This window comes from Anomalospiza imberbis, chromosome 2, assembly GCF_031753505.1.
Source record: "Anomalospiza imberbis isolate Cuckoo-Finch-1a 21T00152 chromosome 2, ASM3175350v1, whole genome shotgun sequence".
Classification (NCBI taxonomy): domain Eukaryota; kingdom Metazoa; phylum Chordata; class Aves; order Passeriformes; family Viduidae; genus Anomalospiza; species Anomalospiza imberbis.
Genome location: NC_089682.1, coordinates 86,175,915 through 86,198,926, shown reverse-complemented (window position 1 = coordinate 86,198,926; position 23,012 = coordinate 86,175,915). Strand labels below are relative to the sequence as shown.

Below are 23,012 nucleotides of genomic sequence, written 5' to 3'. Positions count from 1 at the left end.
GAACGACCACCAGCAATCCCTTCTGTACCAGCCCTCCATAGGGAAGGTGGGAGTGAGAGAATTATACCCAAAACACAGAGATAACACATATATATGTAATTATTTGGGTATATGTACTTACAATTAATTAATATATATATGAAATAAGAAAGCGATGATGACCAAACAGTGTGAAGCACAGTGAAACCCTCACCACCAGGGAGGAAAGATAGCCCAGCCCTGGTAAGGCGATGCTGAGGTGGTGTGGGGGGTGATGGGGGGCATTAGGGGGGCTCTCTGAGGGTCACTCAAGTATGCTTCCCTGGGGCCTGGAGAATGCAGGGCTTTTTTTTCCCAGACTTCCTCTTCAAAAGGGAGGAAAACCTCCTGCCTGTGAAACCAGTAGAGGAAGAGTCAAGCCACACCCTGCAAAAAAAAACAAACCAGTGTGAATGTGTAGGTCTGTATCTATACACAGATGGCTCAGGGGAATGGAGTCTTTGTGGTCCAAGGGATCCAAAATCTCCCCTGTGGCCTCGGCATTTATGCCCAGGCTCAGGCTCTGGCCCTGGTCCATGGGCTGAGAGCCCATCCAGCCACAAAGGCTCACCAGCTCACCAGCACTTGGGCTGCCAAAGCTGGCAATAGCCGAAAGCTGGCTTATGGAGGAGGGCTTTTAATTCCAGCCTAGTGTGCCTTGACTTAAAACTCGTTTACAGTTCTTCTTTGGTCTAAACCCACCAAGAAAAGGAGATTGGTGGAAAGTGCACGGATGTACTCCTTCCCTTCCCTCCATTCCAGCACTGAAGTTTTCCCCAGGAAGGGAGGAAAGGAGATTTTCTGGTGTTCCAAGGGGGTGGAGGGAGACCCACTGCCAGAATTTTTGTGTGGCCAGGAAGAATGACCCACTACACCATGGTAAGTGGGACTCTTCCCCAGATGTGTTTGGCCACAATCCAGCTTTCCTGTTGAATTGTCCTCACATCTCTGAAGACAAATTTTAAAAGAAGTATATTACAGCTCTTGGCGTTTTCCAGTCCTTAGGAAAAACGTGTTGATTTGCTTTTCTTACCAAAAAATGCAACTCAAAATCAACTATTACAGGCTGCTTTAACCCACAGCATTCCTTCAGCCTGGTACCTTTCTGATAACATGGCGTGGGGTTTGGGTGGATTTGTTTTTCTCATGTTTACTTTAAATCAAGTCAGTCTGTTTTTCTCTTTCGCTTCTGCCGCTCGTTGATGTGTGAGGCAGCATTTCAGCTCAAAGTGCCCACGACTAGCAGCAGGAGCTACCACTCACAGCATAAACAGCCTGGGATCCTCCACTGCTGCCCCTGTGTCTCCTCTGCCCACAGCCCCATGCAACTCCAGGTCTCACCCCTTGGGGTTAAGCTGAGTTGCCTTTTGCTGGTTAGTGGGACTTTGCACTACCTGCACCAAGATTGTGTTTGAAGCTCAATTTCCATGCTTGGCATCAAGCAGACGCGTTGCTGCCCTCGGTGGGAGGGGGACCAGTGTGGGTGACACCCCTCAGGCTGATTGCTATGAACCTCCTTCCCTGCGCAGTGGCTGCCTTGAGGACAGGGTGGCTTTGGCAGCTGCCAGCAGGGACCTGCCCCAGGACCTGCGTCCGTGGGGTGGGTACCCAGGGCAGGGGGAGAAGAAACAGAGGCTGTTGGAAGGCTGAAATTAAAAATGGCAAGGAAAAGGAAGAAAAAAGGGAAGCCAAAGCAGAAATTCAGATACTGTGGAGCGGGGGAAAGGAGTCAGTCTGTTACTCTGCCTTTACTCTGCCGCTGTTAAGCTCTACCCACTGAAAAAGTCCAATTAGTAATTATCAGTATATGCCAGCTGTTATTTCAGTACTGGCAACATCTGCATTTAGAGATCATCTGTTTTTTCTGTGAAGCTGCGAGTGCTATAGTTAGCATATTGGTATTTAATGTTTTTGGTTTGGTTTTTTTCTCTTAAATCTTCAACCTGTTCTGTAGTGCTGTGCTAGCAGTACACATGAAAACGAAACTCAGCGGTTCAAAATTACTATAAATTAATGAACTTCTCCTTTCCACGTTTGTCCCCAGCCTCAGAGCCCTGCCTTATGCTGCTTCATCGTACTCACTCAAAATAAACCCAATAGAAGTTGCAGCTTCTTAGCACATCTCACATAAGGTTATTCCTGGCACATGCTGGAGAGCATCTATTTTAATGGGACTTGGGGGGTGGGTAAACCATTTAGCCAGTTTTTGGGAGGAGGTGCCGGTATCAATAGCAACTGAAGCATCTCTACAAGAGAAAAACAAGAAGAAACCTCCTGAGCGAGAGATGCTATTGAGTTGTTGAGGCTTTCAAATCTCAGGGCATCTTATATTTTATTTATAGCTCCTCGGTGACTAAATATTATTTTTCAATTACTATATTGTGTTTTTTTCAGTTGGGCTTCTTATCCTTTCTTCGAAGCAATGTGGGCACATAGTAAACTGTTTTTGAGGAGTGTTTGCTGTTTGAGGTTACAAGATGAAACCACAGAGTTCCTTATCTTGTCTTTCTGCATCTGTTTTCACATGAGCTAGCAGAGCAAAAGAGCAAAGCAGTAACAACCGAAAACTTTTTCCCCTCTCCCCACCCATATTTTTGAAGCCACAGGAGAAGTCCCCTGTAGGATCCAGCTGCTGGCTCTCTCTGGCTTTTTTTGTCTGCAGACCAGGTAGGAACACACATCCAAAGGGTGGGCAGCAAGGGAAAGCAAGAAAGTGGAAAGCAGTCACCAGCCTGGCATGGTTCCCCCTGAAACTTGTGTTTGTGCCTTAGGAAACAGCTCTGGAAATAGCAATAAAATTTGATTTGCTGCCTTTCCTCCCCAAACTTTCAGCGTTCAGTATTTAATGGCTACTAAGTCTTGACAGGAAACATGTCTGGACATGAAAGCTGCTGGGGATTTGCTCGGTACTTGGGATCCTAGCCAGTGGTGCAGGGGGTTTGGTGGGCTGTTCTGCTGAAGGTTGTTACCTGGTGTTGGGAAGGCAGCGGCTGCCACTGCTGCCATCTGGAATAGCTTTACTCACTCTCAAGGGAAGACTTTTGGGTGAGCCCCAGTGACAAAATCTGCTCCTGTATTTATAGTTTTAGGTTACAAGCTTGTTAGAGACTTCTCACAGGGATGAACTGGGACACCTTTTCAGGCAGGGATGTGGGGTATGGGGTACTGGAACATCTGGTTCCTGAGCTGTGCTGTGCTGGTACCTAGAGGCCTTTCCAACCCACTCAAGCTTCAAAGGCATGTTTAACATGTTCCAGTGATCACACTGGATGTATCCCAACATAATGTTTCTACACAAGTGTGCTAGTACAAATCACTGTGTAAGGTTATCTCCTTGCAAGTGTTCAGCAATGTCTGGCCAAGCTGGGATTGGTGCTTAAGAAAAGCCATACTTGGACTGCTGTGGCTTTTTTATCCTGTGACCTTTAGCTAAGAGGGAAATTATTGAAGAAAACATTATAGACAGCTTCTTAGAGTTATGTCATAAATTATCTCCGGATTATTGCTCCATGTCTCAATGAGGTGCCCAGTCATCGCAAGGATCCTTGGGCAGACAGCACAAAGCTGCCTCTTGTGCTCTCTTCCCACATGCTCATCACACTGAACCAGCCCTGTAGGAAAACAAAGTCTGCCCCAGAGCACCTGGAGCACTGGGATGCCAAGGAGGAGGAGGAGGCAGTGGAGGAAGCAGTGAGCAGAGGAGCTCAAGCATGCTCTGGCAGAGACCGAGTCAACAGCGCACATCTGACTAGGTTGCCTCCTCTCCCTAAGCTCATGGCTGGATTTCAGAGACAACACAATTTTTCTAGCATGAAATGACCCCCTTAATCAACAGATTGATTTCTGAGCAAAACCATTTGTAGTATCGAACTCTGAGAGACATTCGTTTTTTGTGCACAGCCTCCAGCAATTCACAGGGAAATTTTGCCTGCGAGACAGAATTAGCGCCATTATCTGGAGACCCATCTTGAAAAGACAGCACTGATAATGACATAGGTTTAGTGCTGTCTCTCAGAGACTCCAACTTTAATAAGATGGCCTGGGGAGCTGTGTTTAGGCAAACATTTCCCGCTGGCAGAAGCCATTTCTGAATCACTTGTCAAGTTCCATGTAAGTCCAGGAAGCTTCACCCCAGTGGATGACTTCTCACTGCTCAGCCCTTATCTCAAAGTCTAACCTGAACCTTCTCCTCCTTCAGCTTCAGGCCATTGCTACTAACCTGCCACCTTCAAGAGTAGGGCAACAGCTTGCTTTTGTTTCTGTTGGTATAGGTCTCTGAAAGCTCTTTCCCATCTTCTTCCTGCTCACTTCTTCCCAGGGAGGACCCTAACTGACCCCAGAGGTTATATGCACAGGCCTGTATCTTTTATGTATTATAGCAGGTTCTTATAGGCCTTTTCTAAATACCAAAGGTGAAAAGCACACACTGCATCTCAGGTTGGCTGCCAGATTCATTAACCTCATGGCTTTTACCCATAAACCCTTTTTCATATAATGATAATGTGGTTTGGGTTGGAAGGGGCTTTCAAAGATCACCTCATTCCAACCTCCCTGCCACGGGCATGGACACCTTTCACTAGATCAGGTTGCTCAGAGCCCCATCCAACCTGGCCTTGAACACTTTCAGGGATGGCACATCCACAGTTTCTCTGAGCAACCTGTGCCAGTGCCTCACCATCCTCAAAGAAAATAATTTCTTCCTAATACCTAAAATAAACCCACCCCCTTTCAGTTTAAAGCCTTCGCCCCTTGTCCTATTACTACATATCCTTGTAAAATATTCCTCTCCAACTTTCTTGTAGCTTTCTTTCCCTATGGGACCAGCTGTCAGTTCTCTTCCCAGTGCTTTTCTCCACAACACCATAGCATGTCACCTCTTCTCTGGTAACTGCTCCCCATCCCCCTGGAGTTGGGTTTACACGCCAGGATCCCATCCAGCAAGGGTTTGTTATGCCCAGCCCCAAAAGGTGAGGGCAACCTATACGTAGGGTTTATTTTAGAACAATTTGGTTGCAATTGAAAGCAGGCATGTAGCCGTTTTGCTTACTCTTATCTACAGTAATATGTCAATATGAAAGCATAAAAATAGCACTCACTTAAGAAAATGTGTAAGGGAAAAGAAAGAAAAGGTAAGAATAGAAATATATCACCACCCATGGATCTCACGGCAAGACTTGATTGTTGTAATTTAGTGTCCCTGGGTTCAAGTGATGATCGCAGTCTTGATCTGTCGAGGGCGGGGGGGGAAAAAACCCGTAAAACACCAAGTCCGATGGGGTCGAATACAATTAGGCTCAGTGGGAGCGCCCAAGTACCTCCCCTGGGGGCGATATTTCAGTGCTCCGCTGGAAAGCCTCAGAAATGAGTCTGGGGGCATTTGGGGGTCTTTGATGGTTTGTGACACCTTCTAAGACAGGACAGCTGCCTCTCAGTCAGCGCAGTTGAGCCAGGAATGCCCCACCAGGAGGGATGAAAACCCTCAGGACCTTTCCCAGGTGGAGGCAGGGGGAGTTTTACAATTGAGTGCCTTATGTAAGGGAGGGCAATTGGCATGATGAAAAGCACCATCCCACCTCACAGGATCTGCCTCTTATCGGCCTCAAAACCCCTTTGTAGCCTCTGGTGGTGATTGTTCACCCCCTCTGGCTTATGCAGACCAGAGGTTTGTCATCACACACCCAAAATCTCACCTCCTCCCCCTCGGGAGGGGGCAAAGCACCCGCCGCTTCCACAAATGGGCCATTGTTTTGAGTCATTAACCATTAACATTCCAGTCTCTCGCAGGGTGGTTGATTGCAGGACGTGATGCTATTGCCTTCCCACCAGGCATGAGTGGTAACCTTCCCCCGTGGACACTCTTGACACACCATGTCACACCTGAAAGGCATCTTCTTCATAACTACTTCATCTCCTACCCTGAGTAGCTTCTCATATCTCTTTCCTTTTTCTTTCTTTCTTTCTTTTTTTTTTTTTTTCCCTTGTGTGTTCCCCCTGATTCACCTGTTGCGTGAAGGGAGGGATTGGCAGGTCTTGCAGGAGACAGACCAAGTAGCCAGTGCTCGCTCTTCTCCTTGCTTCACCCTGACTGGCTGGGGACAGAGCTGACAATTGCTTTTGCCAGTCCCAGGGGACATTTTCCCATCTAGCCCCATCCACATCCCTGCTGTGCCTCTCCAAGGGCACCCAAAATCTGGCGCTGGTCGCAGGCCCACATGCAGAGGTGAGCTCAGTGCTCTGGCTTTGCCAGAGGTAGAAAGCATCCCTCCATGAGCCCTCTTTGCCTTGACCCATTTCGCTCCCTTTCTCTGCTTTACTTCCTGTGACAAATTTACTGTGCCAGGTCTGTGGAAAGCTGCTAGAATAGTTTCATGCCTGCACTGTTTTTCTCCTTTATACAGCTCAGAAGGCTTGGATCCATTCAAATCTCCCTTTCTTTTCTTTATTTTTTTCATCTTTTCAGTGCAGCTTCCTACAATTTCAGCTTTCTGGCTGACTCAAGGCTTGAAATCCATCTTTCCTCTTTCCTGTGCTTCCTCCTGCAATAACTCTTCGTCTGCCATGGCCTTGCTTTCCACAGGCATGTGGAGGTCTGGTATGAATACCAGAGTGGAAAGCTGCTGGCACCCAACAGAGCCACATGTAAGGAATGTCACAGTGAAAAGTTTTCAGGACACAATGCAAGCTGTGCTGGCTCCATCCTGCAGACAGGTAAGGCAGGTAGATTCCCAGCTTCTTAGCACACAGGAGGACTGCAGGCTCAGGCAGGCCCTCAGGGACAGTCAGGAAGCAGAGCCATTCCATATCACAGCTGCCTCTCCTGACAGCACAGCTGTGCCTCGGGCTTGGACACCCCCAGTTTTGCATTTGTGCCATTTGTGATGGCACAAATACAAACACATTTCTGGTCATCTCATGTCTTCTGAGGACTTTTCACAGCCTGATGCAGGAAGGCCAGCAGTCAGCTGCTCTTCCATTTGGCAGATGCCTGTGCAGCTGGAAGCCTGTGGTAGGACACCAGCGGGATGTCCCACCACCAGCCAGCCATGCTGCTGGCAGCTGCAAGCTCAGCTGTTGTTCTAAGGCACGACTAGATGACCTCTTCCAACCTAAATGATCCTACAATCAGCAGCGAAGGTTTCACTGTTAATTACTGGATAACAGTTAAAGCAGGGCAGGATGAGTTATCAGAGGGGAATAGGAACCCTCACTGGGCTTCTACCAACATACCTAACTGCAAGGACCTGCAACAGAAAAGGACATTTTTGCTTTGTCCCGATTTAAACCATATTGGTAAGTCAGCCTGAAGCTGCTCAGATTTCCCTTTGCTCTCACTGGGAAGCATTTTGTGTATCTATTTATTTCTGGGTGCTGTTCACTGTGTGCACACTAGCATATGATTCTTTTTGATGCTGGAGGACTAATAATAATAATAACAACAACAACAACAATAATAATAATAATAATAATAATAACAGTGGTTATTGTTATATACTTACACATACGGTGTGACGCTGGCACCCCATTCCCAAATAGCTGGAGTCAGACGTGGAGCTCAGCAGGCTGTTTCCTGGAACAGATCCCCAGGTACCACAGATAACTGTCTCAAGTTTATGCTCCAGATCAGGCAGCTCTTTGGGGTTTTATTTTTGTTTAATATATTTGCCAAGAATAGGCATATTTGCTGATCTGGAATTTTCCTTGGACATTAAACGAGCCAATGGCAACAACACAGGAGTCATCCATGTCACATGGGTCAACCTCATCTCTCTTTTTAAAGAAGTCAGGCATTTCCAGCCTCACAGCCCTGCCAGCTCCATGCCCACATCCCAGCAGCAGAGTGCAGGGCAGACTCAGTGCCTGGCAAATCCAGCCCAGTCAAAAGCAAATGACAAAGGAAAATACCCTTACCAAAAAAAGGTCATTTTGTCTTAAGAAATGCTCTTTCCTGCTTTTTATCTCTGGTTTAGGGTTTTTTTTTTTTTTCATATGATTTCATGGCATTTCATTTGTCCTGCATATTATATAGGAAAACCTTACTATTTTTTTATTCTGTTTCATTTTAAAACTATTAAAACCATCTGCCACTTAGTAAACACTAACATACTTTCTTTTCTAGATCAAAGTGTCTCCTGTCTGTGTTGTAATGGAAGTTTGACATTATTTTTTTTACAAGACAGGCAGGAGACACTTTGATCAGGTGCCAAACTGTTTCACTACAACAAACAGGCAACACTCTGAGCTAGAAATGATAAGATGTTATTATGCACTGTAATGATTTCATGACATGTCAGCCATGATGTTAAAAAGCCCTACAGAACATATAACTTTAAAGATATCACTGTGAAATTCCACATTTTTTTTAAAATGAACAACTTATGAATTGAAAGCATTCCTATTATAGTTTTCCTCTACAGATTTATGACCTTTTTGTAGCATAATTAACTATTTTTTGGAGTAATTTTAATTTTGATCAGTATCTTCTATCAAAAACACTTCATTGAAAAATTCTGATGGATTCAACTTAAAAAGCTTTTTTAAAAAGCCTGTTTATAGACTAAATGTTATTGTCCCTGACAGAGAAAAAAGGAATCACCTGCTAGCTCTTTTGTCAATTCCTAAGTTGACTGCCTGAGGATTATTTCATCCATATTTCTCAAATGCACTGCTCCAACCAGCCCCCCCATACATGCTGGCCTTTTATCCTGAGATGCAGGATGACTCCACAGAGAGCCCATGGCTTTCCAATAACATAAATACTGCAGCTACACACTGTGGAAAAACAAACAAACAAACAAAATTGTATATTGTATGCACATTGTAATTTCTATCTTAATTTGCATTCTTAAGAGAAGATGGATTCTTCCATAGTAACGTATGCCAAGCCCATGAACACCACAGGCAGGCTGGGTGTGAGTGTGCAGCCCCTGAACATGGGAGCTGCAGGTGGAGCAGGTAAAGTCCACCAGCCTCTCTTCCTCTCCCTAAAAGCAGGTTTTCTCCTGCTTTGTCAGCAGAAGCTATTCCAGCCTTCCATGTGGATAGTCAGAGCTGAGGAAGGGCCGGTTATCTCTGATGGACACAGCAGCTGGAGGAGGTGTCTGCAACTCAGGATAACTGGGAGTAGAAGGTTGGTTTGCACAAGGTGCACAAGGTCATCATGCACAAGGTCTCACCAGTGGGAAAAGACTCCTCCTAATCTGCAACTTGCAAATTATTTTACCCCAAATGAGGTGAGAAACTTCATGGGGCAAAGACAAAAGTTGCATCAAAGAAAAGTCTGATTGGATGTTAGGAAAAAAACCCAAACAACATTGGAAGAGGTTCCCCAGAAGGGCGGTGGATTTTTTGTCCTTGGAGATTTCCAAAACTCAGGTGGACACAGTCCTGAGTGATCTGCCCTCATGCCAAAATTAGCCTGGCTCTGTGTGAGAAGTTGGAGCACATGACCTCCCCAGGTCCCTTAAAGGTTCAGTCATCCTACATCTATGCTACTTTGTCCCTGCAATCATGTGGTGAATCCCAGAGCAGGAGATAACAAGTCTCAGGTTTGCCCAAGCATTATCTTGTATCCTTACCCACAGGAGCAATGGCATTTGCTGTGCTGGTGGTGCAGGTCATCACCTCCCATTCCAGGCATGTGCCATCGGAGGCACAGCACCCAACCCTGCTAGGAGAAAGTCCTTGGCTTCCCAAATAACTGCATTTCAGGCATGCATTTGAACGAGTCTGGGGTTGAAGGACTCGTATCAATCACATCACCCAAGGTCAGGCAGAGACCCAAGGCAGCACCAGTCTGGGGGCACAACGAGTTGTTTCTCCAACACAACCACATGCTGGTGCGGCGTCAACACCCGGAGCATGTCTGAGCACAGCTCGGGCCACTGCACACCAGGGTTCTGTGTCAGTATGTGCAGAACAAACAGGCACCAAGCTCAGGTCACTTCATGTTTGGGTCTGCTTTCATCCCCTGATGCTTCAGGTCAGCAGGTGTCACAGCCTGGAAAATGACTTTCCAGCATCAGTGGAACAGAGGCTGCTCAAGAAACAATTAAGCCTTCGATCAGCCTCTCATCTTTTAAAAGCAAGTTGTTCAAAACCATAAGCCATAGGATTGTGTACATTTGTCATTTCAACCCAGCAGTAAGTATTTTAATGTGCAATAAATCACTATTCACAGAATCACAGAATATGCTGAGTTGGAAGGGACCCCCAGGGATTATCAAGTCCAGCTCCTGAGCCTGCACAACACCATCCCCAAGAACCACACCCGTGCCTGAGAGCATTGTGGAAATGCTTCTTGGTCTCTGTCAGGCTGGTGCTGTGACCATTTCACTGGGGAGCTGTTCCAGTGCCCAACCACCCTCTGGGTGAAGAAGCTTTTCCTAATATCCAACCTGAACATCCCCTGACACAGCTTCAGGCTATTCCCTCAGACCCTGTCACTGGTTACCACAGGGACGAGATCACTGCTTGCCTCTGCTTTTCTCCTCATGAGGAACTTGAAGACTGCAAGGTCTCCCCTCAGTCTCCTCCAGGCAGAACAGACCAAAAAACTTCAGCTGCTCTTCATATGGCTTCTCGTCCAGGCCCTTAAATCCAGAGCCTGGGAGGCTAGAGGTTTGGGCTGGGCACTGCAAACCAACCAGAAGCAATGCTATTATTCTGTGATTCCAGTTTTTCAAACAACTCTCATGTCCTTTGGTGTGCTCCTGATGAAGTTCTGAAAGGACAACATGTAGCAGATTGGAGATGAGACCATTACTATTTTTGCTGGAAATGGCTGTTGCTATTTTTCAGTCTCATTAACTTTGCAGTTTCTGGAAAACAGAAAAGTCAGTGCTTTCTCTTGACCCTTCAAAACACAACCTAAGCTTTAGGAAACCTGTTGTTGAAGAGCTCTGGATGCACAGACCTGCCCCTACTGTTGGGACCACTGAGAAAGCACTGCTGGCTGTAGGGTGGCCGTGCCCCTGGGCACTGAAGGGCATGAGCCCTGGTGCCTGGGCACAGTCTGCAAGAGCTCCAGGGAAGCAATCTTCTACAAAGCAGTTGGAGCCAAACACTGCCCAGGTTGTAGAGCTATAACAAAAGCCCTCCAGATTCTTTTGGGGTGAGTGAATGAACACCACTGCCTCTGAACTAAATGCTACTTTTAAGAGGTTCAGTAGAGCTGGAGCATTCTGTAACCCAAATCTTAACATTGTTTCTCCTCACCCATCTGCACAACTGAAAGAGAGTGGCCCCTTGCCTTCCCCATTTTTGTAAACAAGGCTGCAACCTTTATTCTTGCCTTAGGAACAGATTGAATTGCTTTTGATGATCCAGAACAATGTCATCCTTTATTCCCTCTTCAAAAGCAATTAGTATTTCAGCTTGATTATTTGCAGATAATATGAGTCACCAGATAAAACATACTGAATACAAAATGCTCCTTGGGAGGGAAAGAGATAAATGGTATTTAAGGTTAAAAATCTAGCATATGCTTAAATATCACAAAACTGTCACACATCAAGGAAAAAAATTCAGTCCCACTTTGTCAATCAGAAAGATTTATCTTGTGTTTGTTTAACCCCAAACCCTTAATTTGTTGCAGGATCAGGGCATCATGACACCAAATGCAGATTGTGTCACTGTCACAGCACAAGAACGGGTTTGGTGCAACACGATTTCACAGTAGTCAAACTATCCAAAATTTCAGGCCAAATATGTAATTCAATCTTAAAAAAACAATTTTTCAATTTTCTTTTCTTCTTTCTTTTCTGATTTCTAGCTTATTACAGCTCGTTGATATTTTCAGTTCTTTTACACAGAAACCCAAGGCTAGAAGCTGACTCATTCCTAATAGAAGGTACAAATCTCACAGGAGCAGCATTATTTCAGGAACTCACATTTTAATGGGAACATCAAATCCAACTGGCATTATGATAAGGTCCTCAGAAATTAGCAATACTGAAGGTTTATCCTGGGTTTTCTTCTAACATAGATGACAGCTGATATATCCTTTCTTTGTACTGATGTTGCCAAGTAGCTTCATTGGGAAACTTTGAAGTATATATAGAAATGGAGTTTTGTGAACATTTAAATCAAAAATAAAGTTTGCTTTCCTCTTTTTCTGAAAAGAAAATTAATGTCTGTGAGTTTTCATATACAACAACTCAAAAGGGTGCACACGTTTTCATTTCAACCTTTCCCTAGATTGGTTGGTTTTCCAGGAGCTGGAAAAGCCATGGACTGCCAGGCTTTGCTGGAAGGATTCTTCCTTCCCCCTCAGATGTACATCACTGTGCAGAACTGCTGTGGCCTTCTACAGAGTGTTTTATATTTACATTAGTTTTTTAGCGTTGATACAAGATTTTTTTCCTATCTAAATTACTAACAACTGATACCTGTACTTTCACATCCCCAAAAGGAAACATTTTAAAATAAAGGGATGCTTGCCACTGAAGCAGTGTGGTGAAATGCAAAGAGAATTGTGGTACAAGTTAATTTTACCTCCAGATTGCCTATGAATAGCCATGCTGAGATTAATTTAGAAAATCCATGGAAAGTGGAAGTGTTTTCCCCTGGGCTATAGGGTGCAGAGGTGCAGCCCTCTCCTTGTCCTATGTGCCTCACCAGTGGCTGGGGGCATAACCCTCCTGAGGAGCTCCTCAAGGGAAGGGTGGGTTGGCAGTGGCCAGCTGAAAGCTCCTGTATCCCCTGTGTTACAGGCCTTCCACCTCCTGATCCAACAGGCTCAGCAGGGGTGGCCTGGGGGGGTCTAGGCACATACTTGTGTGCTGCCAAGACCCAGATTGTTCTGGACAATCTCGGTTGTTTAACTTGCAATCAGGAGCAAGTTAAAACACTGCAGGCTTTGAGGATGCTCCAGTAGAAAAGCAGTCCCAAACCTCCTCACTCGTTAAAACAGAAAGGGACCCCTGCTAGACTAATTCCTTCCCCTGTTAGATTTCACTTGATTTATTAAAAATAAACTAAGAGCAACAATATTGTGAAAGGCAGATGGAGAAAGCCCATGGCTGCAGGCTTCTCACCAAGGCTAAGCCCTATACTCAGGGGCACAGACAGGTACAGCACTCCAACCCATCTGCTACATTCAGCTGCATTATTCTGATCCCCATTCGACTTTCTCCCACCCCAGCTAAGTATTCAGTTTTCCCCTCTATCAACTGGGGACCACTTCTCCCTGAAGGCAGGGGAGCTTGCAGAGAGCTGCAATCCAAATCCACTCTTTATGCTCACCTTCACTTTTCATTTCTCCTCAGATCTGGGGTTTTCATCAACTGATTCTTTTCTACAAAGCCCTTCTGGCTTCTTTCACTCGTGATTTTGCAAGTATTTATAATCAGTTCTTACAAATGCTTTAAGCAAGACCACCGAAGCACTTTGTAACTTTCTTCTGGAGCATTTATAAACAAGGTTGTGGTTCGTGTCAGGGACCAGCTGGACATCACTTAGAGACTAACATTTACCTCTAGGGTCATGGAAATATTTCCAAAGAGCTGTTCCTTGCAGAGGTTCAGTGGCCTGGCCTGCCCAGATGTTTGGTCCTCACCTCAGTCACTTCATAGGGTCACTGCAAGGAGGAATGGTGGTCCTGGAGCAGCTGGCACCAAGGAACATGCCACTTACAGCACCAGAGACTGAATTGAGTCAGCAAAAAAGCCCAACTTCTTTCAGTATGGACGTTCCTATAAATTCATCATGCTTTCATATCTATGCAAAACATGCAATAAGTTACCCCTGGAGCACCTTTGGAGCTCCTTAATATCCTACCTTCCATGGCAGAAAGATTCTCTTCTGCAGAGTAGAGAAGTAACCATTTTCAGTACATTATAAAACAGGTTTCATGGCTCCTCAGTGATGCCAAGTTTCCAGCTTCTCACTGGCTATGCAAGGAAGAGGAAATGAGCTCCTACGAGCTTCCTGTGAGGAATGGATCCTCATTTCAAGCACCTGTAAGTGGGGCCAGCATGGCAGGAGGGGGATGAAGTGCAAAGCATGGCAGGCTGCAGCCCCAACTAAGTGCATGGAGGGCACTCAGTTCTGGCAGTGGCTGGTTTCACAGAGCTCATGAGTTCAAGCACAGATCTAATTGAATTGCAGATGTCTCTTCTGATGGCTATCTGCTAGCAAAGCTTCAATTAAAACAGGAGCAAAGGCAGAACGGGGAGGTTCTCAGTAATAAAAGTAGTGGAAGGTAGACTGGCCATTTACAGCAGCCTCCACAGAGAGCATAATGCAGGTAGATTCTTTTAACGAGATTATTTTTTTTTTGGGGGGATGTGGGGCAAGAGATCTGAAACCTCAGCACAGATACCCAGCTTCCAAATCCTAGAGATCCTGAGTGTATGTTGGACTGGAAAGCATCTAACAATAATTTAAATAATACATAAATAAGCTCATTTCCATTTTGTCCAGTACTCCCTGATGAACAACTTCATCTGCTTTCCATTCTGAAGGCCATTGAGGTTTGTTCTTCTTGACTTTAGTTTTAAAGGCTGAAAGGTTTTATTTACTCCCCTTTTGTTTCTTCCAAGACTGAGGTGGATTTGCCCTGAGCTTGCACTTGCCAGATCAAAAGCTCTTGTCATTTTGCAGTGCCTTTAGAGCTCCAAAGAAGAACTTTAACAGAGCTCTCAGTGCACCCAAACTACAAGATTATAAATTGGAGCGTTATGACCCTTTTTTTTTCGCCTGTAGCTACTTTCTCATGACGGCTTGAGCCACAATCAGTGTGTATTGCCACATACACATCACTGAAAAACCACCCCCACCCAACGCAGCTGAGGAATCAAAATTAAGCTTCAAGATGGCCTGAGAACCTGGTATAGCTCAGGAATAAGGTTTCTGAGAACTGTTTTCCCTTTCCTCAGATGATTGTTATGCTGTACCCAAATTCCTGTTGTGCAACAGTTTGGAGGACTCTTGGCCATGTCCTACCCAAACTATCTTGCTTCTTGGCGCAGCACAACTCTCCTGGGGGCATCTCAATGGACAATCACCCCCTGGGATTCAGTTTCAAGGAAAATAATCAGAGTTTGGCTCATTTTCCCTTTTGAACTGCTGCCCTTTTCCGATGTATTTACAATGTAAGGAAGTCACTTTATTAATGGTTTGGCTTTTAACTTTGTTGTTGAGCTTGGCTTTGCTCCTGTTGGAAATTGGATCCCAGTTGAGGAGGGCAGTTGCCAGTGTCTGCTGGAAACTCCTTGCCTGGGATTTTCAAGCAGGCCGTTTGTTGACCTAGCTCAGCACATACTAAATAAATGAAGACAGAAGAGTCTGCTTACTCATCACAGGAAAAGGATTGGCCCAGTGGCAGGAGTTTTTCAGAATATCCCCAAATATTTCAAATGCCTAACTTCACTCCAGACTTCTCAGGAGGTCTCTCCAGCAACTATTCTCCATTTAATTTCATACATCTGAAGTAACACTGAACAGCAAAGGTTGGAATTGGGCTGATTTCCTTGAATTTCTAACTTATTTCAGGTTTACTCCACCAGAAAATTCACCAGGAATTTAAAAAACATAATCCTAAAGAGAGAAGAGAAAAGTGACAAATAATGCATCATCTGTAAGATGTGACCTCTTACTAATGTGCTCAGGACACTTAACAAGAGGTTTTGCAAATGGCACATATTAAATAAACAAGTATGCCTTCAGCCAGCAAGCTGCCATTTCTCCCTGCAAGGAATAAATAATACTTAAAATTCTTTGTATTGAGATTTGTAGCTACAAAAAATCATGGGTAGTAATTCTCAAATAGCCTTGTGGGGTTCTTGCTGCAGCTGAACCACAGCAAGCTGCCTCCCAGGCTTTGGTTTATTCCCGAAGAATTAGGGAGAGGCATCTCTAAGGCACTGCATTTACTCCACTGCTGCTGGGAGGTTTTGTCTGGGTGCTCTCTGGACAGTTTCCAGGCATGTTATTGAAGAGTATTCTCTTTCCTTCCACAGCAGTCACTTGCTCACTCTCTGCCCCACTCCCCCCACACTAGGATGGGGGAGAGATTCAGAGAAGTGAAAAGACTTAGGGGTTGATATCAAGACAGTTTAACAGGTAAAGCAAAAGCTGAGCACACAAGCAAAGCACGACAGGGAATCCATTCGTCACTTCCCATGGGCAGGCAGGTGTTCAGCCATCTCCACTAAAGCAGGGCTCCATCACATGCAATGGTGACTTGGGAAGACAAACTCCATAATTCCAAACATTCCTTCTTTCCCCAGCTTTATATGCTGAGTATGATGCCATATGGTCTGGGACCTTTGGGGTCAGCTGTCCCAACTGTCCTCTCCCAGCCCTCGCTCTGGTGGGGTGAGAGGCAGAAAGGGCCCTGACTCTGCGTCAGCCCTGCTCAGCCATAATACACACATCCCTGTGTTATCAACACTGCTCTCCCCACACTAGCTCCTGTGAGGAATCCTAGCTCTATCCCAGCCCAAACCAGCATATTCTCCATTCCTGATTCCATACCATTTACATCATGCTCAGGTCCCACACTATCCATACATCCTCATTACCCACCACCACTGTCATCATCCCTTGATATAATACACAGGTATCATTTCCTTAGTCTATGGCTCACCTCTGTGAAATGTCTGTCAAGCATCTACAAACATCCACAAAATGTCCTTTGAGTTCATTTAGTCCATGACTTTGGTCAGGACAGGAGACATGGTGTGCTGTGTGGAGTTACTGGGCACCAAAGGCAGGTCACGACAGGTCACTGCTGCACTTGCACTGCTTCCTGTAAGGCTTGTCCTCCACTGGTTTGGGTGATTGCTGCTGTAGTAATTTCTATAACACGCAAGCCAAATTCCACATTACAACAATTTCAAGATGTTTCCATGGTTCATTTGGAGCAGACCATGGGGTTTAAAATTGCAGTTAACTCTTCTGCTTGCCCTGCTCTGGCTTGGACTTTTCCACAGACCGCAGTCCTTCAGGAGTGTACCTGCTCCAGGTGAAGCCTTATGTATGCACCACAGACTGTTCAGGGGTCTACCTGCTGTAGTATGGACTTACCCACAGCTACAGTTGCTTTGAGGTAGACTAGTTTCAGCATGGTCTTTTCCATGGGCCATAATGCCTTCAGAGATGTTCCTGCTCCAGCACTGCCTCACCCACAGCCAGTCCCTTGTAAAGTAAACCTGCTCCAGTATGGCCTTACCCATGACTGCAGTCCCTCCAGGAGTGTATTTGCTCTCTCCTGGGCTTATCCACAGCCACACACTTTGGGGTAGTCTTGCATGACCTCAAGCACAGCTGCTGATGTTTCAAGGTGTGCCTTCTCCAGAATGGACTTACCCTTGGGCCACAATTCCTTTCAGAGGTCCAGCTGCTGTGGCACAGACATAACCATGGCCACAGATGCTGTGAGATGTACCTGCTCTGGCATGGCCTTATCCAGGGCCACAGATGCCTCAGGGTGTCCAGCTCCCACATGGACTCATCCACAGATCACAGGCCCTTCCACTCAAGTTCACGCTGGAGTTCCACCCTGTCCAGAACAGCAGCACAGCAGCAGCTCTGGCTATCTGCCAGCCCGACACATTGCCATGGCTGTTATCAAAATGTTCCCAGGCACTGCAGAGTAAGGTGATAAGCAGCACAGCAGTGCAGTGAGCAGCCACTAATGAGCACTAGACTCAGGCAAGCAAGCCCTATGACCAACAGGAGGCTGTCAATTAATAGCAAAATAGTAATAAGAGCGATAAAATCGATCGTGCACCTTCCAATCACATCAGATGGTACTTTGAGCCCCACAGCAGGCGACAGAATGGACTGTTGTGGTTTAACCAGGCAGCTGCTAAGTGCCAAAACAGCCACTTGCTCTTATTTCTCTTTCTTTCCACAACAGTCACTTCCTCACTCCCCCACAGTGGGATAGGGGACAGAATTAGAAAAGTGAGTAAACTCGTTTAACAGAGAAGCAAACAAGGAATCTGTTCACCACTCCCCATGGACAGATAGGTGTTCAGCCATCTCCAGGAAAGCAGGGCTCCACCACATGTAACAGTGATTTGGGAAGACAAACACCATCATTCTGAACTTCCTCCCCTTCTTCCCCCAGCTCTATACGCTGCGCACAACACCGTATATTATAGGATACCCCTATGGTCAGTTGGGGTCAGCTGTCCAGGCTGTGCTCCTTGTGCAGCCCCAGCCCTCTCTCTGGTGGGATGGAGTGAGAGGCAGAAAGGGCCCTGACTCAGTGTCAGCCCTGCTCAGCTGTAACAAACACGTCCCTGTGTTACCAATACTGTTTTGGTATCAGAAATCCAACCTATGACCCCATACCATACTCTGAGGAAAAATAGCTCTACCCCAGCTACAGCCAGCACTTTCAAGTATTTATAGAGACCCCAGAATCTGAACCACCTAGACCTGCCTCAGAATTATGTGCCAAAAAAGTATTAGTTAAAAAAAAAAAAAAAAAGTAAGAAGAGAAAAGACAAGCAAATTATCACTGGTCTCAGTGATAATTTGCTTTGATCAGTTTATCATATTGCTGTTAAAAATAAAGCCAGTGTGCAGCTAATTGACAGCAAGAAATTAAATGACAAACGGCTTGAATATAGCCTGAAGAGTTACTGAACTGGAGATATGCAGAGAATTAAAATCTTGACAAATAAAAGATATGTTACATTTAATATGTGTCTCAGTGCGGATGAAAACATGAGCATTTCAGAGCTGTAAGAAGAAAAATTTTGGTGGAAAAAGACAACACTCTTGACCACTGATAACATTTGATTTAAAGTTCTCTGAAAATTTGTTCTAGAACAAAAGGAAAAATCAAAACAATTAATTCCAGAAGTATTACAACATAACTGACAAACATCTACTCTGTCTGGATTTCAAGCACAATTTTAGTCAATTTGAATCCATTTCATGAAGAGGCTGCAGCTTTGACAGAGCTATTGCTAAAATCATCTCAGCAACAAAACATTGCTTGGCCTCATTTTAGTAATTAAACAGCTCCAAGAACCAGCTCCACAGTTTAGAGCTACTCAGTACATAAATGATCAGATTTGCCAGCAATGATTTGCTACTGTTTAGTACAGTGTACTAAAATTAACGTTATTACCTAACCAAAATCCTGAAGCCTTCCAAATCATTTATTAAAGAACAGTTTAAAAAAACCCAAACTGGAATTTAGAATACGTCGATGCTGTTCATCAAAGAAATAAACTCAGAGGTCCATTTTATTTTTAAACAAACAAACAAAAAAAACTTCACAAATTTTGATAACTGAAGTGGGTGAAAAAGCTGATCTGTGGAAGTATATAAAAGAAGTCAATTTTCACAATGTTATGGTCTGGAAGCACTGAAGAGACAGTCAGAATATAAACGCAACTGGAAACAATTAAGCCCTTTAAAAAGCAACAAAATTAGCATTCCTTTTGTCAGACCCAAATAATTCAAGTGTTGTTCTGCCACAAAGGCCATCAACAATTTCTAATTTTAGCTTAAACCATTAAAAAGAAAAATCTTGCATTTCTCACTGGTGTTTCCTCATTAAGAGCTCTCCTAAATTGTACACTGAAATCTCACCAACACAAGCTATGAATTCAAGTTCACATGCCCATGAAGACACACTCATGCAAGCACTTTATTATGGCAATCCCAATAAAGGCAAATAAACTACTTGTGATTCAGCTAAGCAGTGCCTTAACTGCTACAGGGTAAGTATCCACCAAAAGCAAAAATTTAGCTATGAATTACAAGAGTGACCTGTCCTGCCTTTGAACCCTCAGCTTTCTATTTTCCTCTGCTACACTTGATTACTCTCAGTAACAAGAAGCTCCACAAAAATAGTATCTCCTGATTTTCACTACATGGGGTAGGCAGTCATATGACCCTATATAAAACCCTGTGTAAATAACACTTATATTTTACGTCAAATTAATTTATTGTATTCGCATTTTAAGTCACTGCTTAAAAATTGCAAATTCCTTTGCTCCCCTGGTTGCAGTATATCAATCACACCTTCACACCTCATTCACCTAGAAAATTCATAAGCTCAGATGCAGTTTTAATCAGTATTACTTAAGAAGCATTTTTTCCAAACTTACACACACAAAAGTGGAAATTATTCTTAACTTTTTTTCAGAAGGCAGAATTAATACTGTAATACAGGCTGACCTGGTGGGATAGCTGCAGTGCTTACTGCCTTTGTCACCCCAAGTTAAGGGTGGGAACTGTGCCAGCATGCAATGACCAGTGCACAGGCAAGGGCACAGTTTGCCACCAGGAAACAACTTATATATTCATATACAACACATATCTGTGGCCCTACAGTCCTGACCATATAGAACTGGACCATACCCAGCACTTTGCTTAGTCAGGTGTCCTATTCCCTCCTCCTCCGTTTAACTGTATCTGCCTGTTTTAAAGAGCTGACCTCACCACCCATGTAAAACTGCATTGCAACATCTTAAAAGTGGCTGTGGTTAACACCAGTACAATATACAAACAGTGATTTATCAACATTGTATGCTTTATTGAAAGTTGACATGTGCAACAGTTAAATACATTGACGTGTTACAACTGTAGAGAACATGCACAAAAACATATGCATACTACTATACAGATCATATGCAAAAAATCCATACTGGGAAATCATTTTTTTTTTCTTTGATTCTTTGCTAGCAGGGCTTGATAATTTTTGGAGTGGTTTTTCCCATCTTGAACCAAACTACAAGGAACAATGATTTACTTCAAGATAATCAGCAGCCAGGGATCTTCAGAAGTTACACAAACAGCATTAATTTGCCAAATTCCGAACAGTTGCGTAGGTGCATTCTTATATATGTAGCATAAAAAAAAACTTTTCAAACTTCTTCAGATCAGCCAATGAGACAACTAAACTTCAATCTGTACAACCTAAATAGTTACAGTTTTCTATTTTACAAAGTAATTACACTAAATACACAAATATACAGTAGGCAAATAACCTTCATGGTAATTATCCTATGACCCAACAACTATATTGTCACCTACCTGTTTTCTATATATAATACAGCTTTATGCACCTGTCCACTGGTTCAGAAAACGGTGCAAATATTTGCACTTAAGGTTTCAGGTGACAATTAAGTGTTAAACACTGAGATTACCTTTCTCCCTCTTCCTCTTAGATCCTACGCACCAGTCCACACTTTGGAACCCCAATGCACTACAGGGGGTTGAACCATCACTTTTTACTCCAGTCTATTTCTTCACATTTCCAAGTTTGAAAAGCACTTGTATCAGCTGTAGCACTGGATGAGTGGAAGATTTAAAAACAAACCAAAAAAAATTAAAAAAAAAAAAAAAAAAATCAGGCATGCAGCTTCGTTTCTCAACCATTGGCAGAAGCTGCTCAAGTCCCCAGTATACTTGTGCTAATTCTCTGGAAGAAGTTTATTTTATTCAACCAACCTAAGAACATCGACTCCTTCAAGCCAAAGGGGTAAGGGAGGTAAGAGAGACAGATGAGTGTGTAATACAAGGGGGAGAAGCCTCTCCTGATGTGTGCAAGGCATGGAGTCCTCAGTCTGGGTTGCAATGTGCACTGAAATGGATGAAGGGTGGCTGTGGTGGATTCCCGCTTGCCCTCCTCGCTCTGGACAGTCCAGAAGCCAGCAATCATGATGACAACGACATCTTGAGCTATGCTGAAGGCCCTGAGCCCTGTGACGCTGGCTGAGCAGGCTGCTGTGTTGTCCCTTGTGACTGCGAAGAAGAAGGCGGAGAACCAGTCTGCAGCTGTGCTTGGAACTGGGCAAGCTGCTCTGGGCTGGCGAGTGTTTTTAGCAGAGTGTTTTCTTGCTCCAGCTGCGAGTTCTTCTCTATCAGCTCTTTGATTTGCTCTTTGAGGACCTCCACTTCCTCCCTCACTGCGTACATCAAGTGACTCTTCACCAGATCCTGAAACGCACAAGAGTGTGCACGTTAGGAAAGCAGCGCGGCTGCCAGCACGGGCTGCCAGCCTGTCCCGCCGGAGGCGCGGCAGACCCCGCTACGCGGTGTGACCCCGGCCGCGGGCAGCGCGGTCCCGGCGGCGGCCATGCACTCACGTGCGGCCCGGCCTGCGCGGCGGCCCCGGCCCCGCCCCCGCGCCAGGCCCCGCCCCCGCGCGCGCCGGCTGCAGCCAGTTCTGGGCGCAGGTTGCCGCATTTCCCTCCCTCCCGCCGTCCGCGCGCGGCCGCGGGTGACGTCAGAGCGCGGCGCGGCCAATGGGCAGCCGAGTTATTTATAGCCGGGAGTTAAAGGCTCGGAGTTTGCCTAGCAACAGCCGGAGAGGCTCCCGGGAGAGCGGCTCCAGGCACCGCTCCAGTAACAAAGGGCGGCCGGGCCCCCGGCTCCGCGCCGGGCGGGGGCCGGAGCAGCGGCCGCAGCGGCCCCCGAGGCGAAGCCGCCGGCTCCGGGCACCGCAGCGCCCGTGCCGCCCGCGGGGAGAAGGATGCAGCGGCGGTGGATGCCCAGGCTGCAGCCCGCAGGGGATGCGCTCGCTAGGATTGCGCTCGCCTGCGCCTGGGGGTGGGAAGTTATAAAGATAAAAGAAAAGTACCCCAAAACGCCCTCTCTTTGGCACTGTAAAACCCCACAAACAAGCTCCGCTTTCTGTCCAGCAGCGCCCCTCCGCCGCCGCATGGAGCCGGGATCAATCGTTTGGGGAGGCAGTAGCCAAGAGCAATGCCGTCATTCCCTCCCCAGCATCAATACACAAACGTGCGCATTCCTCCCCGCGGGAAGCCTTTGATCAATTAAAAATAAAAATAACAAAGCTCCCGAAACCGACGCCGTGCGTCCCCTTCCGTCCCCGGCTCCGCTACCGAAACGCGTCTCAGCACGGGTATCGCCGCTGTATCCCCATATTGTTTACCGCTTCAAGCACGAGCAAGGTTTTATTCCCCATCGGTACGTACCATCGCTTGCTCGATTTTGTTGTCGATAGCTACTACGCTTGCACCAGAGGAGCTGCAAGAGAAAGAAAGAGAAAAAACATA

General features: G+C 45.5%; 1 protein-coding gene and 1 long non-coding RNA gene across 9 annotated transcripts in view; one reads left to right on the top strand and one right to left on the bottom strand.

The window, feature by feature from the left end:
• The first annotated feature begins 1,931 nt into the window (after nt 1–1,931).
• On the top strand, nt 1,932–12,179 carry LOC137469471 (uncharacterized). The gene is made up of 2 exons (XR_010996542.1): nt 1,932–2,685; nt 6,596–12,179. It is a non-coding gene; the product is annotated as an uncharacterized lncRNA (long non-coding RNA).
• Nucleotides 12,180–20,503: 8,324 nt separating this feature from the next.
• Nucleotides 20,504–23,012, bottom strand: part of TSC22D1 (TSC22 domain family member 1) — a 91,521-nt gene continuing 89,012 nt past the window's right edge. For 7 of the 8 annotated variants that reach the window (XM_068182206.1, XM_068182205.1, XM_068182210.1 and 4 more), the window contains 2 exons: nt 22,932–22,983; nt 20,504–21,930 (listed from right to left, as the gene is read on the bottom strand). In XM_068182206.1, coding sequence (XP_068038307.1) covers nt 21,673–21,930; nt 22,932–22,983 — 310 coding nt within the window. In that variant the 3' untranslated portion in view covers nt 20,504–21,672. Of the gene's footprint in view, nt 21,931–22,931; nt 22,984–23,012 lie in introns of those variants that run through there. The other variant, XR_010996533.1, reaches the window with a different exon arrangement.